Source organism: Morone saxatilis, unplaced genomic scaffold, assembly GCF_004916995.1.
Source record: "Morone saxatilis isolate NCDOM2014 unplaced genomic scaffold, NCSU_SB_2.0 Contig14, whole genome shotgun sequence".
Lineage (NCBI taxonomy): Eukaryota > Metazoa > Chordata > Actinopteri > Moronidae > Morone > Morone saxatilis.
Window position 1 is genome coordinate 4,271,216 of NW_023339696.1, and position 14,828 is coordinate 4,286,043.

Genomic DNA, 14,828 nt, shown 5'->3' on the forward strand with positions numbered 1-14,828 from the left:
CAAGATGTCTCCTACTTCACAGAAGTCCATTCTCAGTGGATGTGCACTGGTGGATTCAAGTTTCTACATCACACTGTACAAGTTGCATAGTGGACCAGGATGATGAACACAGTATAAATCACAGTTATGTTTTATGCTCGCTGCCAGTGGCATTGCTCTGCTCCCCTTTTTTGGACCCTCTCTCTCAGCACTGCTTTACAATAGACAGATTCTGAGTCCATGGACTTGTGCAACTACAGTCCTCCACCTACCCAGCTCAAAGATCTGCAGGGGCATGGTGAGCCCAGGCTCCTTGGTCCCCACCAGAGGCCAGTAGCTGGAGCTGAAGTCCTCACTGGGAGGCAGCAGCAGCAGCACGGACAGCTTATCTCCGAACTGCAGCAGCTCCCGGGTGTACACGCCATACTGATACGCCTGTCACAGCAACATGTCCAAATGTTATGACAACCTGTTAATGGCTCCTTCTTCTTTCTAAACAATTCCTAAAATAATAGCTCAGAAAGGGGAAGTTGGAGGTGGCTGTTTGGATCCAGATTTACCCTGTAGAGGGGGATGTTGAGCTTTGTCAGGAGATGTGTGACTGCTGCTCTCAGAGACCTGACGAACTCCACCAGCCCGCTGCTCTCCATCAAGCTCTCGTCCTCGCCGCCAAACAGGTTCTGAACACTGTCATTGGTTGTGGTGTAAACATGAGTCTGGAGCCATGCCCACTCCTCTCTGCCACACAGTGAGGATGCAGTTAACAAAACATTGCTATAAAAGGCAGGTACCAAAAAACCTTTAATGTCAGCAGCTTTGCATGTTACATTAACTACGAACTGCATATACTTAATGTTCATGCAGACCATTTTCCAAAGTATTTCTTGTGTTTTTTTTTGATTGATTTAAGCTGCAAGCAGGTGCCGCTGCCCTGTTCCAAGAGTTGAGAGTTGGCTGCCAAACAGCTTCCTTTCTAATGCCAGGAGCTACCGAATTTGAAATATCCTTTTTAAAGCATTTGGGAGTTTCTGCAACACCTGAAAGCAGCAATCATGGTATGGTATGCCTCTGAAAATGCTCAGCAACAATAAAGTATGATTTGTTGTTGAGCTATAACATAGAGAACGAGTGCTACGGTCTTCTGAGTCAATCAGCGTTGTTTGTGATGGGCCTGACTCAGTATATCACATGTTCAAACAGTGTTACCTGGAGACGTGGGCATTGTGTCGGACCCGTGTGTGGCAGAGTAGATTGGGCAGCCTCTGAGGCACCAGGACCCTGATCTGTTCTACTGAGCTGCACAGTTTCAGGATGCCCACGTACAGACCCGGCTGGGCCCACTGAACGCTGTGCCTGTGGAAGTATAGTTTCTCCTGGAGAACGGAGAGAAGGGTTTTAAGATATGTTAATAGGATGTAATGTTTAGATGCCTTTTGTGCCTGTCTCATTTTGTTTTTTAATTTGGTTAGCTAATTTTCTTAAGACTTAATTCATTAATTCTATTGCGTTTTCAGGGTTATTTGAGTGGCACAGAAGAGAAAAACAAGGCTCAATAATCAAGTAGGAAAGTCAATGCACTCAGTCACTATGCACTCAGCGCTAAATACATTCTGGTGCACGTGGCTGCGCACAGACTTTCTCTGTGTGTCTCTGTTTTACACAAACACAACCCCAGGTTCACCTTGAGCTGCTCGTAGAGCATGTCCATAGCAGTGGGCTCAGGCAGCAGAGGAGTTCTGCTGCGGTTCTTTTCCAGGCGGGCCAGGGGCATCCAGTGAAGCGGAGGGTCAGGAGGGCTTGGAGCGGAGCAGACAAGTCAGGGTGAAAAATGATATGCAATCACATAGAACCAATGAAAACCTCAGTATAACACTGCCAGTATAACATCTACAACCAACAGATGGATATACTGAAAACATTATTCTGCATGTGTGCTAAGTCTGTTGTCTGACTCTTTCTCTCACCTGGGAGGGTTTGGGAACTCCTTCAGGGTCACTAGTAAAACGTTGCCCTGCCGGTCTTTCAGAGGCTCGTAGTACACCTGGCCCAGGTCCATCGTTCCCAGGGAAGACTGAAGACAGAGAAAGGCGGAGAGGTGAAACAGAAACATGAAAATGAATAAATATGAGGATATTAGGGATTATTACAGTGAAACAGGGTACAGGTATGTAGCCTGAGATAGGGAAGTGAGGCACCAGTGAGAAGAGTAGGAGGAGTGAGAGGCAATTAAAATAGCAATTAACCCATTTTGATGCTTCTTATCATGCAGAGTAAGCTGCTTAACTTCCTACCTGCAGCTGGGAAACAGCTCTTAAAATGTTGTGCCTGTTCTGGAGGAGAGAGGAGGGGGATGAATGAGCAGAGGACAGGGCCTGCTGGAGCCAGGGCACTTGTTGCCACGCACAGGACAACTAGAAGGAAGAAAAATGCATTCAGTTTTTTCACAGCTTTCATTCTGAATAATTACATTTGTAGAATCAATAAATAAAACAATAGATGATTTGTTGTGTTTGATTTGAAAACAGTCCACTGACTACATGTGTATTTCTACAGTGTTTAAAAAATGACCAACAGCATTTATGTCAGCATATGTTGGATTGACATATATGTGTATTTGACTGACCTTGGCAAACCATATAAAGTCTTGGGTGATGGAGTTGGAGCAGCACTGGATCTCCACCAGTGGGATCTGATCTTCAGCTGTCACCAGGATGTTTTCCTTGTGGTAGAACACAGTAGCCAAGTACACGCCCCTAATGAGATCAATACGAGATAGACCACATAAAGAGAAAATATAGAAATAAACTGTTTAGGATACTCTAGCTCTGTGCTTCACTTTCAATCTTGACTCAAACCTGTGGTTTGATCGCAGTTCATTTTTTACATCAAACTGTCTCATCAGATGAAAATCTGAGAGAGATCAGAGAATTCCCTCAACTCACAGAACAGCTTATAATCCTTCAAGGGAAGTGATGCGGGGAAATTCATTTTCACAGAGCAAGATTATAGTCAATGTAGCAGGATATATAGTAGCAGGAAACGTGTTTAAAATACATTTATTTTCTGATCGTGCTATCACTGTCAAGAGTAAATAACACTAAAGCAAGTAACCCAAAGGATGTTTATGTCTATATTCAAAAAGCATTTTCCTTCAAACCACCATGTTTTGAATAATCTATGCAGTCTACAACCACTTTCTGAATGCAATGCTGTGGTTCCTGTTCCTGTGATTCATGCACATGAAACTAAGTTTCACACCCCTACTTAGGAGCTGCCCCGTTTATCCACTGTCAGCTACTCTGTGGTGAATCTGGTCCACTGAACGCTTGTGGCAGCAAGAAGCTTTGATCATTCATGTGCCACTCGCCACAGCTCAGTAAATTCAAACACCATGCTGTTGAAAAAGACCTCTTCACTAATCTTGAGGATTCAGCAGCTTTAATGTGACTGCTGTTCTTTTTCAATAACTGTAACAGATATGAGTTCGGACTTTGGGCTTTGTAGTCTACACTGCGGTAATCACATTGCATTTAATCCACTACTCCCCATACCCTCCAGGCACAGTGGGACAGGTAAGACAGATGGAGAGCTACCTCTGTAGGAGACGAACAAACTTGGTGGCGGACTGGAACAGTTGTTTGATGCCTCGAGACACAGACAGACGCTTGCTGGGACTCTGGGGCTTAGAGCTCTCTGTGGAGCGGAGGAGAAGAGGATCAGACAGGATGAGAATCACTTTACTGCCAAAGTACATTCAGTGTGCACGCACAAGATGTTTGAATGGGGCGTGAGAAGGAGGGAGCAGGGGGGTGAAACGTTTTTTCTGTGAAGTGAAAAGACTTTATACATACAGCACGTGCAGCTGATATAATATCCTATAAAGCAAGGATAAAATACTGTCAATTTAGCATATTAGGCCCTTATGAAACATCATAATGTTTATTACGTTTTTAAGAAGTACAACAGAAAACAAGGTCAAAACCTATTGTACACCCACAGTACTTGAAATTCTGTCATACTGGAAGAAAGCATTATGCCAGATTCTTTTCTTGACTAGATTTGATTTTCTTTAGTACATGATGAAGTAACCACCTGAAGCACAGTGTTTTCTAGGAGTTAAAAGTAATAGATTTGAATAAAAAATGAATTAATTTGCTTTATTGCATTTGTTGGTAAATATGTGTAGCACATAAAAATGGGCAAATAACGTTAATATGTTCTTTTTATTGCAGAAATTGGCAGAAAGTATAGTGATACTATATAAATAAATAAATAAATAAATACATAAAGTTGTATTGACTATACAGCCGTGCTTCACAGCAACTGCATATGCAATTATCATGCAAGTATCATTATATCACCAAGACTCAGTGTTACCTATACAGAATCCTCTGTAATGTGGTTCTCTGGCATCTTCCAGCAGTTTCCTCACGAGGCCCTCGTGATTTCTGAACTGTGACTTCACACCAATGCACTCTCTCCAACCTGTACGGGAAGAAAGAAAGAAGCATTCATGCAATTAGGAAAAAATCATTCAAGACATCAAAAACTCATTTGCAGGCAAGTCCTGAGTGCTGCTTTTCCCTATCTTGGTGATTAGGAGGCAAGAGCGTTTGCATGAGAGACCATCTGTGTGCTGTGACTCTGAAAGTTTTAATGCTGAAATTATGCCTCCTTCTAAGTTAGATTCAAATGGATTTACAAACTAAAGTGTGTGTTACCTTAAGTGTATGTTAACTGACACTGCAACATGCTGAATATGACTCATACTCCACTACTACTGACTTATATTCAGATTTTTTTTGCCTTTGTTCTCCACTTCAAAAACATTGTGTGGCAATTTTTGCATTATTGCACAGTATAAAGTGTTGAGTAAGAGCATGTAAAGCAGTGAGAGAGTGGGGATGGCATGCAAGAAAGATTAGAAGCCAAATTCAAACTCAAAGCAGCACGGGTACAAGGCCCATTGACTCACAGTGGCTTTAGTGATCTTTAATTCTCCATGTTTTAATAATTCATTAATCCACCAGCCATGAGTGGATTCCACTTCTCTCACATCAAGTTTGATGTCAGCTAAGTCATTTCATTATTCGGGGACAGAGAGGAAAAGAATGGAGCCCTTTCAAGGTAGTAAGTCCACGTTCATCAAAGTTTGCAGTTCAGTATACTCACTGGAGGGGGCAGCGCTGGCTGGAGTAGAGCACTGAGGCGGGCCCCATCCTTTCACGTTGAAGGCACTCACTCTTACAAAGTAATGCACTCCCTGCATTTGGAGAAGCACCAGACCGCCAAATTATCATCATGCATTAACCTTATGAATCATCCATTCTGGAGCAAAGAAATTACATACCGCTCTCATTATTAATTCATCTGGTTAGGTAAGGCAGTTGAGTGGGATAACTGTTCTCTTATAGGAAGCGGTTCAGAACAGTAGATGATGATTAAGGAGCAATAAATATAGTCTGAATGTAGGTTTGGAGTTAATGTGTGTGTATGGTGTGTGTGCGCATTATTGCATGTCCCTAAACCATTTAACTATGTGTGCTATCATTCACATCTATGTGTGTGTTTGCAGTTAGAATCTGTGGATGTCCTGATGGGTGTTTGCCTAAGACTTACTGCAGTGAGTCCCTTGATACTATGAGATGGGTTCTTGGTCTCTGTAACTTGGGCTGAGCCAGGGATGCGTTTGAAGCTGGCTGAGGTGCTCCATTCCACTGTGAACACAAAACAATCTCACTGACAGATTATTCTCTGGCTTTACTCAAAAACCCCCATAGGGGGGAACGAAAGGATTTCAGTGTTTACAGTTTGGAACTTGCTGTACCTGGGCTTAAGCTACCCTTGGCTGCAAAGTATGACATTTATGCAGCTGTAAAACCAAGTAGCAAAGGAGAGAAGCCAAACCAGAACCATAAATATAAGGCTTTTATACCTGTCACCCTAAATGATGTTTATCCATCATAATTCTGTCTATGTTTTGATCTTACAAACATCTTTTATTAATTTGCCCCACCACTCTTCTATCTATCCATCCTTCCATCTATAATATCATATTACTATTATTAATATTATTCACCACCTACCTCTGTAGCGGGTGATGAGCCCCATGGTGTCACCTTCTGGCTCTTTGATTACCACGAACAGAGAGGATGTGCTGGTCACCAGTATGGACACTTGGCTGGGAGGTCCAGGGAGCTCTGGGTGAAACATTCACACAGACCAGTGATCAAAATCAGCACTTAGTTATGTCTTAGTTAGGATACAGAATACAACTGCAGCAAGAATAAAGAGAATAAAATCATTATACTGTATTTGGTCAAAACTCCTACTATTGAAATAAATCTTTTCATAATATATCTTTTATTTCTTGAATATAAAACATATTTGACACCTGACAATTAAATTTAATGAAGTTTTATTACTAGGTTCGGGGACAAACACTACCTTTTGAACTTATCTCATTTCCACACAAAAACTACTTAAGCACACCTTTTCCGTTCACTCCCTCTTTGACTCAGTTTTCACCCAACACATTTTTTTTTTCTTTTGCTCAAATACAGGAACCACTGGGGCTCTAACATTTTTCTAGAGGAAATAGCTCCTACTCAGACTCTTTCCCGGTTCCCCTCGGATCTTTCCCGCCCCTAGCCAACACAATCCATCTCCAAACTCCTTCATCCATCTGTTAACGACCCTGATTTCTCCCCTCATCCCTTCATTTCTCATCCTTCCTCCCCTTATCCCTTCATCCCTCTCTCCCATCCATTCCACCCTCCTACAGTTTATTATCTTGGTTCTCCTTCATCTATTATATGTGATTAAACTTTCTAATTCCATATTCTCACTGGTCTTTGTTAGTGATTATGCTTGGCCAGCTCTCAATGGAGAACCACAGATTAATAGGTTTTGTACATTGTACAACCAGGGTTGCTTGTATACATTTAGAGATTCTGCCCTTTGGAGCTCTGTATTGCCCCATGACACTGTCTCTGGGGGATCCTGCACTCTGAACAGAGCCATTGAAAAGACTTTCTCTTCAAAATATCACAATATCACAACATCACTAGCCCAGTTAAAGATGAATTTCTGCATAGTGATCAAATGTAACTGTGACCTAAGACATGACCCGGAGTGAAGAGGTTAAGTCACAGGCATCAGGCAAGAACACATTTCTATTTTACATTTTACACTTATGTAATGTTATGACAAGAGTAAGCTTAATTTCACTGCAGCAAGAAAAAGAGCTGCTGCCTTATTGCCCTTACAATAACATTGTGTGATCATAAAACAGGGAAGAGTGGAAGCACTCGAAGGAGAAATAAAATAAGAGCTAAAAAGAGACGTTTATAAAGAGCAATTAAAGGAAGTACAGAGGGAACATAAAAAAAAACAACATAAAGGGTTTGAACCAACGGAAAGCCACGGGGAAGAAGACTTTAGCAGGTTGGTGCAGGAAAAGGAAAGCTAAGAGGCCCAATATAACAGAACACAGGCTGCACCATAGCCTTTGGAGGTATTCCGGGTGTGGATTTCTACACATGTATCAGCCAGCAGCAAGGTTTGAATTTGATACAAGTAGCCACTGGCAGCCGGAGGAGGAAGTGCAGGGCATGGGAGGATTTGGGAAGGCTGATGACACTGTAGTCTGTTGAATTTTGGATGAGTTGAAAGGGGCTGGAGGGAGACTTCGAAGAGGCCAGCAAGGTCCAGACAGGAAATCAGTAAAACAAGAAGTTGGGCTGAATACCTGATCGCTGTGGTGGTAGCAGTGATGGAGGGGCTTCGTGGAGGGGAGTTGGTCAAAAAGTAGTTCTACTGAGTTTGAAGAGGACAGGGGGAAAAAACGCAAGAATACCAGTGTTTCTAGCTAGTGAGAACTGACAAGAAAGTGACCTAGTTTGTGTCCCAAGCTGTAGTTCAAGAAATGCCACAAGCTGACCCGAGACCACTGACCTGTGTTGTGGAAGTTCTCTCTCATCCGGCAGTACAGTTGCAGCCTGAGGCTCCAGAGGCGGATGTGTTTGTGGACATCAGCCTGTGCCTGAGGGCCTGCCCCTGCCTTCCTCAATAGCTCCTTCTTCCTCTCCTCCACCCGTTTGCCCGCCAGTGCCACCAGAGCATCCAGCTTAAGTGCCCACTCTGCTGGCCGGCACACTGAGATGGAGACAGCAAGAGAAAGGATAGATTCTTATATAATTTGCATTGAATTAAAGCAGAATTTTTATGTCATTTGTGATTTTTTCAAACATGAGACTCACAAACAGGGTTATGTCTCGCTCCTGCCTTTGTCAACACATGGAGCAGAGGGGAATTGTGGGTAAGGGCAGCCACGTCCAGGGGGACCAGGCCCTGTTCGCTCACCCTGTTCACGCCCTTCTCCCTCTCTCTCTCCATGTCCTTCTCTTTCTTCTCTCCTCTCTCCCACATGCTTCCTCCTCCACCTCCACTTACACAGTTGGTGGGGTCTCTGGACAGCAGGCTTTGTACCGCCAAAGTGTCCTCATTTTCCACCGCTTCCCACAGGGTCTTGTACTAATGGGAAGCAGGGGAAAGGGTGCAGGGCCAATTGGGGGTGGGCAGGTGAGAGGGGGAGACAGAAGAAGAGAGTTAATATCGAACAGAGAGATTTATTTTATGAGGCAGAGAGACACTGTATGAAGAAAGAGGCAGCCGAGGAGACACAGGACACATAAATCAAATCATAAATCAGAGCAGCAGTCTCGACGGGGATAATGAATTCATAGTCAGCATGTAATGTCAAAATAAGATCTCGTAATTTAAAAAAGAAACTCAGCTAGGGGACAGTAAAACCATTTCAGCCAAAGTGACCCAACCTCCCCCGTCCAAATATCTTACAGCATCTGCAGACTTGCTGAAGTGTCTGGGTGGGTCCATTTCCCCGGCAACAGATGACTCTCCACCCCTCAGTCTGACGGACAGGTTCCTGTAGATGCGTTTGGGCGAGACAGGACCCAGAGAGCGCCGGCGCTGGGGCGGGTTCCTCATGGATACAGACATGACAGGAGAGGGAAAGAGAAGAAGAAGAGTAGGAGAACAGGGAGACAGCGGCGGATAGCTGAAGAGAATGAAGAAATAGTCAGCAGTGTGACGGATTAGTTAGTTCATGGAAAGAAAGATTAGGACCCACAACCTGAGAGCCATAGAGAGGGAAGACAGGATGAGAAAATTGACATTTGAAAGAGAGAACTGAGGAAAAGGTGAAAGCCATTAGAAACCTGGAGGAGTGTAAAGCGGGGAATGAGGTGAGATATAAAAAGAGGGGGGAAAAACAGAATAAAAAGTCAGGCTCACACACATTCATTTACAGTAAAGGCAATTTTCTGCCGACTTGAAGGCCGAGCTGAGTGGTGCTGTTGTGTGGGTGGATAAATGGATAGAAGTTTCAATGCCTGTACACAGTAGATGAAAAATGCCTTAAAGCATTTATTTTTGTGCCTCTTACTATTCTCCCTTTTGTTCTTCCGTTACCCGCTATTATGTGACACGGGTTTTATTCACTCTGAATGGAGTCTCTCAGCACACAAAGCCAAAGACCCATCAATCTAATTAACTGAAGAAAAGCAATCTCATGTAGAAGAGCCAAAATTCTTTCCTTATAATAAATATGAATTTCCTCATATCATCAGCTTGGAGATGGAAATCCATCATCACCGCTGCAGTAATAATGGTTCATTATCAGTTCCAATGCCTTTTCATTATTACAATCAGTCACTTTTGTGCCTGAAAATCTGTCTCACAATTGTTTTTTTTCTCAACACTTAGAGCAAAATGCATCCTGGCAGAGTTTTTTCACCACCTTCCTCTTCAGTCAGCAAGTCCTCTCTTTCATTTGTCAATGTCTTTCTTCTCATTCCCTCTTTCTCTCCACTCTCTTTTCACAGCTTGCAGTGACTTTCACATCGCTTCGGTTTATGTCACGCCCCCAAGCATTCAGATCTGAAATGCATCTTTGGAAAAAGGGGATACTCAAACTCTATCATCTCTATCACTCATCGCCACTTTCCCGTCTAAAGAAAAGCCTCAAATTTCAGTGTTTTTTTAAAAATATGATTTCATTTTTATCAAGTCAAGTCCTGGTGTGCTGAGTAGTCCACTGTCCTTGTGTGAAAGTGAATACTCCCCTGGTTGGTGCTTTCTGAGGACACATGTGAGGGCTCCAGCCACAATGACGCCATATCTCTCATTAACATTGTAGCTGCTATCTCACCGTCACTCACAGGCTTGGACAGTACCTGCACTGTCCATATGTTGGGATACGGGCTCAGTGTATAGGGGTAATACCAGCCATTGTTATTGGTACAGTTCTCCCCTGTTTGTTTATTATGTCTCACATCAATTGTGGAAAGTGCTGATGGAACAGTTGAGAGAGGAGATTAGCGTTAGTCTTTGCCTTTTTAGAGGCAGCACTAAGACGAGGCAAAAACACCTGGGAGGGGAAGAAAAAAGTGTTTGCGAACTGTGCTAGTATTGTTATGTGAGCAGGGTAGCGTTAGGTACTTAAAAAGAAACTATGCTGACCCAGGAAAAGACATACAGACTAAGTGTGGTTTTGTTGCATGTCAGTAACACAGCTTGCGGTGATGTTGTGTTTTTTTTAAATCTTATATACTGTGGCCCACATGCTGAGAGTAGAGTGTGTTGCATATTTGCAAATAGGCTTTCTGTTTTTGTCAGTCTGCTAAATGCCGTGACTCACAAGTTCAGCTGTGCATGGAAACATCTGATGACTAATACTTCTAATCCCCCAGGAAGTAATGCAGTACATTCATTTGTGTAAATAAACCACAAAGGCATCACTTTAACGGGTTATCATACACTAGCAAAATCTTTCTCTGCACTTTTCTCACTGCAGTTATGCATCTTATTGGATTATAAAGGGACAGAAATAGCAATGGGTGAAATAAACTCAACACAAAATTGTACAAATTATAGAAGATACTTATAGATGTAAATTATAGGTGATGGATGTTTCAGTATACCAGGTTAATGTGAGACTACAGCCTTACTCATCAGAAAAAGTTTTAATACTTTTTTATCAAAGTTTCAACAAGCAATAAAACATCAAGAAGCACATTTTTAAAATTTTAGAATAATTGTAATAGTATACTCATAGTATTAAAGGAATGTCACACAGATACTACTAGACTGTAGGATAACAATCTGTGTCAGAAAACAGCAACTGTAGACAAACACAATAAGGTATCATATGTCATCATATGCACAGAATAAAGTAACGAGGTCCACACATAAAAGAATATTATGTAATATTTAGGTTTTTTTTTTCTTACCGTGAGTCGACACTTTTACTTTAGTCGGCCTGTCCCAACGCTGCACCGGCGTTTCGACATGTTTTATCTTCTCCATAAATGACTCTTGGTCAGACACAATCCATCGCACCGACTCCACGAGCTTTCACCTCTGAGGGCGAAGCGCACCTGAACGTTACACCCGAGGGAGAGACTGCCGCTTCCACACACACACACACACACACACACACACACACGAACACACACACACACGCGTCTTATTTGTTCCGCCCTCTTCCTCCTTTATGTCATTTAATTACCCAGAACCAGACTGTTCCTTAAATAACTAAAAGCATTATTGTCTAATATAAATAGTAACTAACTTCTATTTTTTTACTTTGTTGACTATTTGGGTTCACTAATAATTGAGAATTTTATATATTATAGTTTATAATAGATTTGATATGTCCTTTTGAAATGCAGGATAGGATATTTAGTGTGTTTAGTAAGAGTTGTATTAACAGTGAATGCAGTACTTCTGAGCAGTGAAGCAGCTTGGTGTTACCTAGCAGACAGTCTCCATTGCATTTGAATATATACATATTTGGGATCGTTACCTTTACCTAATATTGTTTTTGCTTCAACATGGCCTGTAAATGTCACTGGAAAAAGTGTGTGTTACAATGATGTGAGCAGAGTGATGTTGAGGCAAAGTGTGGGCTGGAGGCTGGAAAAAGGTACGGAGCTTTATTTAGGGTAGCTTAACGCCCCCAGTGACGGCTGCTGTACTGTTAATGTATTACTGCTTGATTGTTCCACACTACAGGGTGATCTGGGTGTTTGTGTGTGTCTGAAGGTGGGGATGGGGGTGGGGGTTGGGGGTGTATACACAGGAAGTGGTTCAAGATATATCAAGCCAAAAAAAGCAAAGGCCCAGCAATGATGTGAAAAATGTTTGCATGTTAAGTCTCTACTTATGCTTGGACAGAATCTGAATCCATTTGCCTCTGTGCTTTATTGGCCCCTGAGGAATTGTCTATGTGAAATAGTTGTCAAATAAAGTTGACAGATGGGCGTCGGCTCCCACCTGAGCAGCGAGAGGGGCTCTCTGTCTCTTTCTCTGTCGCTTTCTCTCGCTCTCTCAAGGGCCAATAAACCTCTGAGGCTGATGGATTTAGCTCCCGTTCCAAGCACAAATGGAGACTTTAGAAACAAATATTTTCCACCTTCTCGTCAGAAGGTCTGCAACTCTTTTCAGTCAGCCGAGCATGGCTTTGACCACTTCCTGCACACACAGTCCTAACACAGTACACTCTGCCTCCAATGTTGTTTGCTGGAGCACAGCGGATTTGTCGAAGGCAGAAACTACGAGAGATTAGCCTGCTGTACACACTTGTGCACACTCATGCACAGCGTCACACAAACACACACACATTCTCACGGTGAGGTATGAGCTACACTTTATGTCATGCACTGCTTTGATGTGCAGTGAACTCTGTTAAAGGAGAAGTAGAGATAGAGAGTTTATAAATTGACATTGACGTTGTTAGTGGCTGATACTCGCCCCCACACTCCCATCGTCAGTTAGTTGCTCAGTTGCCGAGATGCTTTTGTTGTCATGGCGATAACCAAATTGTGGCCTTTGCTGCAAAACAAACTCATGCATCCCACTATACACTCACAGCAAATTATTCAGCAATGACATTCCTTGGAGGGTAAATTGAGGCTGATACATAATAAGATAATCATATATGTCTCTTTTGCTCAAAAATAAGATATCAACTTACCCTTGAACTTTAGAGACCTTTGATACACTTTCGATAGCACTACTGCAGAAATGAAACAATGGAGAAACAAATCCTTGAAAGTGAATAGCTATTCTGGCAATACAGGCACAATAAAGTGTAAATGTGATGATATGGCTAATGCAGTATATGTATGAGAAGTTTAAATATGTATATGAAATAAGATCATGTAAAGTTTATGCAATCACTGCCAGCATGTCGTCAACACGATATTTGTGATTTCACCTTTCTAAACCAATCATTTAGTGTTACGTAACTAAGAACATTTAACCAACAGCTACATACACTGCTAAAACATCAACCTCTCTTTTATTTTTTAAATTTTAACAGCGATACACCCCTGTGTTACTAATATATATCAAGATTATTCTCACAATTTTTCCTATTACTTTTTAGATACAACTTCCCTTCAAAGAATACAACTTATCAATCCAACTGAGTCACTTTATGCTTTCGTCCCAGATATCTTCCTTTTCCCCGAATGGTATAAACATATATGATAAGAAATGTAATAATAAATATGTTTGTCAAATTCCTCAAAGAAAAGCAAAGGTGCTCTTATAGGTCAATTCTATTGGTGTTCACATTTGTAGTGATGAGCCAATACTTAGGTGTCCACATAGACAACCTTCTTTGCTGATAACCTCTGCAATAGACTGCAGCAGAGACTTTAGTTTCTAAGGTGACTGTATGGAGTGAGCAGCCAGATCATGCTGATGTTTTACTGGGCGTTTACCGGGCTAGAGAGCATCATCAGATATGGAATCACAGAATAGTTTGGCTACTTAACATTGCAGCTAAAAAGCAGGCTGACCAGCATGCACAGAGTAACTACAGGCACTCATCGCAGACCCTTAACATCTCCTCTTCTCTGAATATGAACCTCTGTCATCAGGGAGAAGACTCCTGTGTGGCAAATCAAACTGACTGAAGTTATCATTCGTTTCAATCTCCATCGAGCTGCTGAACTGTATTACCAAATCTAATTATACCAGCACCATAGCACTTTAATTTTTATAGTTTCTTATAGTCTCTTCTTTTGGCTGCCGTAATGTCAGTGTTAAAATGTACAGATAGTCAAATGTGTCTTTCATGTTTTAAGATTCTGATGTATGTTTGTTTGTTTTTGTGAAGCAACAGATTGTAGCACTGTGGCCAAGACAAATCTCTCCTCTGGGACAATAAAGTGTATTCTGTTCTATACACATCCGAAAAAGATCCTGACTCTTTAATCCTTAGTACACACATAGAATCAAAGAAATGTATTTTAAAATCAGACATACTCTATCGTTATTATTATTATTATTATTATTATCTATTGATAATGCTGATGAAACATCTATTTGTTTATTTTTTCTAATGTAAAATCACAATTTGGAAATGTTTTTAAATTATTTAAACCCTGATGTTTTATACTAATATTTAACTACTTTTCTCAAAAATGCTTTTATAGCATAATGTTAAAATGTTCCCAGCACTCGTGTATTATTTGCCATTATACTTGTTTTTGCACTTATGTATATGTATATTATATTGTTAATAAAGTTTTGATTACAAAAAATAAAAGGAAGTAAAAATGGTCTTTACACCTTGGAGCTGAAAGCTAGCGTCCGCAGGATTGTCCTCTGTTAACCTACATTAGTTTGTAGTTTAATGGTTAGTTTACTGAAAAAACGTACTTTATGTGACAGCGTTGTCGAAACTTTAGTTATAAAATAAAACTTTAGTTTGTCAGGAGCATGACGGGCCAGGGGCTAATTAGCGTTAGCTAAGT

The 14,828-nt window shown here is 41.5% G+C and overlaps 2 protein-coding genes across 2 annotated transcripts in view; one reads left to right on the forward strand and one right to left on the reverse strand.

The window, feature by feature from the left end:
• Positions 1–11,490, reverse strand: part of LOC118323739 (ankyrin repeat and fibronectin type-III domain-containing protein 1-like) — a 15,565-nt gene extending 4,075 nt beyond the window's left edge. The window contains exons 1-16 of the mRNA XM_035655800.1: positions 11,292–11,490; positions 8,839–9,218; positions 8,241–8,514; positions 7,936–8,136; positions 6,066–6,179; positions 5,599–5,696; positions 5,152–5,242; positions 4,357–4,464; positions 3,573–3,672; positions 2,603–2,732; positions 2,271–2,390; positions 1,944–2,050; positions 1,661–1,775; positions 1,186–1,352; positions 540–717; positions 252–414 (exon numbers count right to left, since the gene is read on the reverse strand). Of these exons, the coding sequence (XP_035511693.1) occupies positions 252–414; positions 540–717; positions 1,186–1,352; positions 1,661–1,775; positions 1,944–2,050; positions 2,271–2,390; positions 2,603–2,732; positions 3,573–3,672; positions 4,357–4,464; positions 5,152–5,242; positions 5,599–5,696; positions 6,066–6,179; positions 7,936–8,136; positions 8,241–8,514; positions 8,839–9,000 (2,128 nt within the window). The 5' untranslated portion in view covers positions 9,001–9,218; positions 11,292–11,490. The remainder of the gene's footprint in view (positions 1–251; positions 415–539; positions 718–1,185; positions 1,353–1,660; positions 1,776–1,943; positions 2,051–2,270; positions 2,391–2,602; positions 2,733–3,572; positions 3,673–4,356; positions 4,465–5,151; positions 5,243–5,598; positions 5,697–6,065; positions 6,180–7,935; positions 8,137–8,240; positions 8,515–8,838; positions 9,219–11,291) is intronic.
• A 3,130-nt stretch (positions 11,491–14,620) lies between these two features.
• LOC118322644 (meiosis inhibitor protein 1) overlaps positions 14,621–14,828 on the forward strand; it is a gene marked incomplete in the record, with an annotated part of 52,376 nt that continues 52,168 nt past the window's right edge. Inside the window, 1 exon segment of the mRNA XM_035654376.1 lies at positions 14,621–14,710.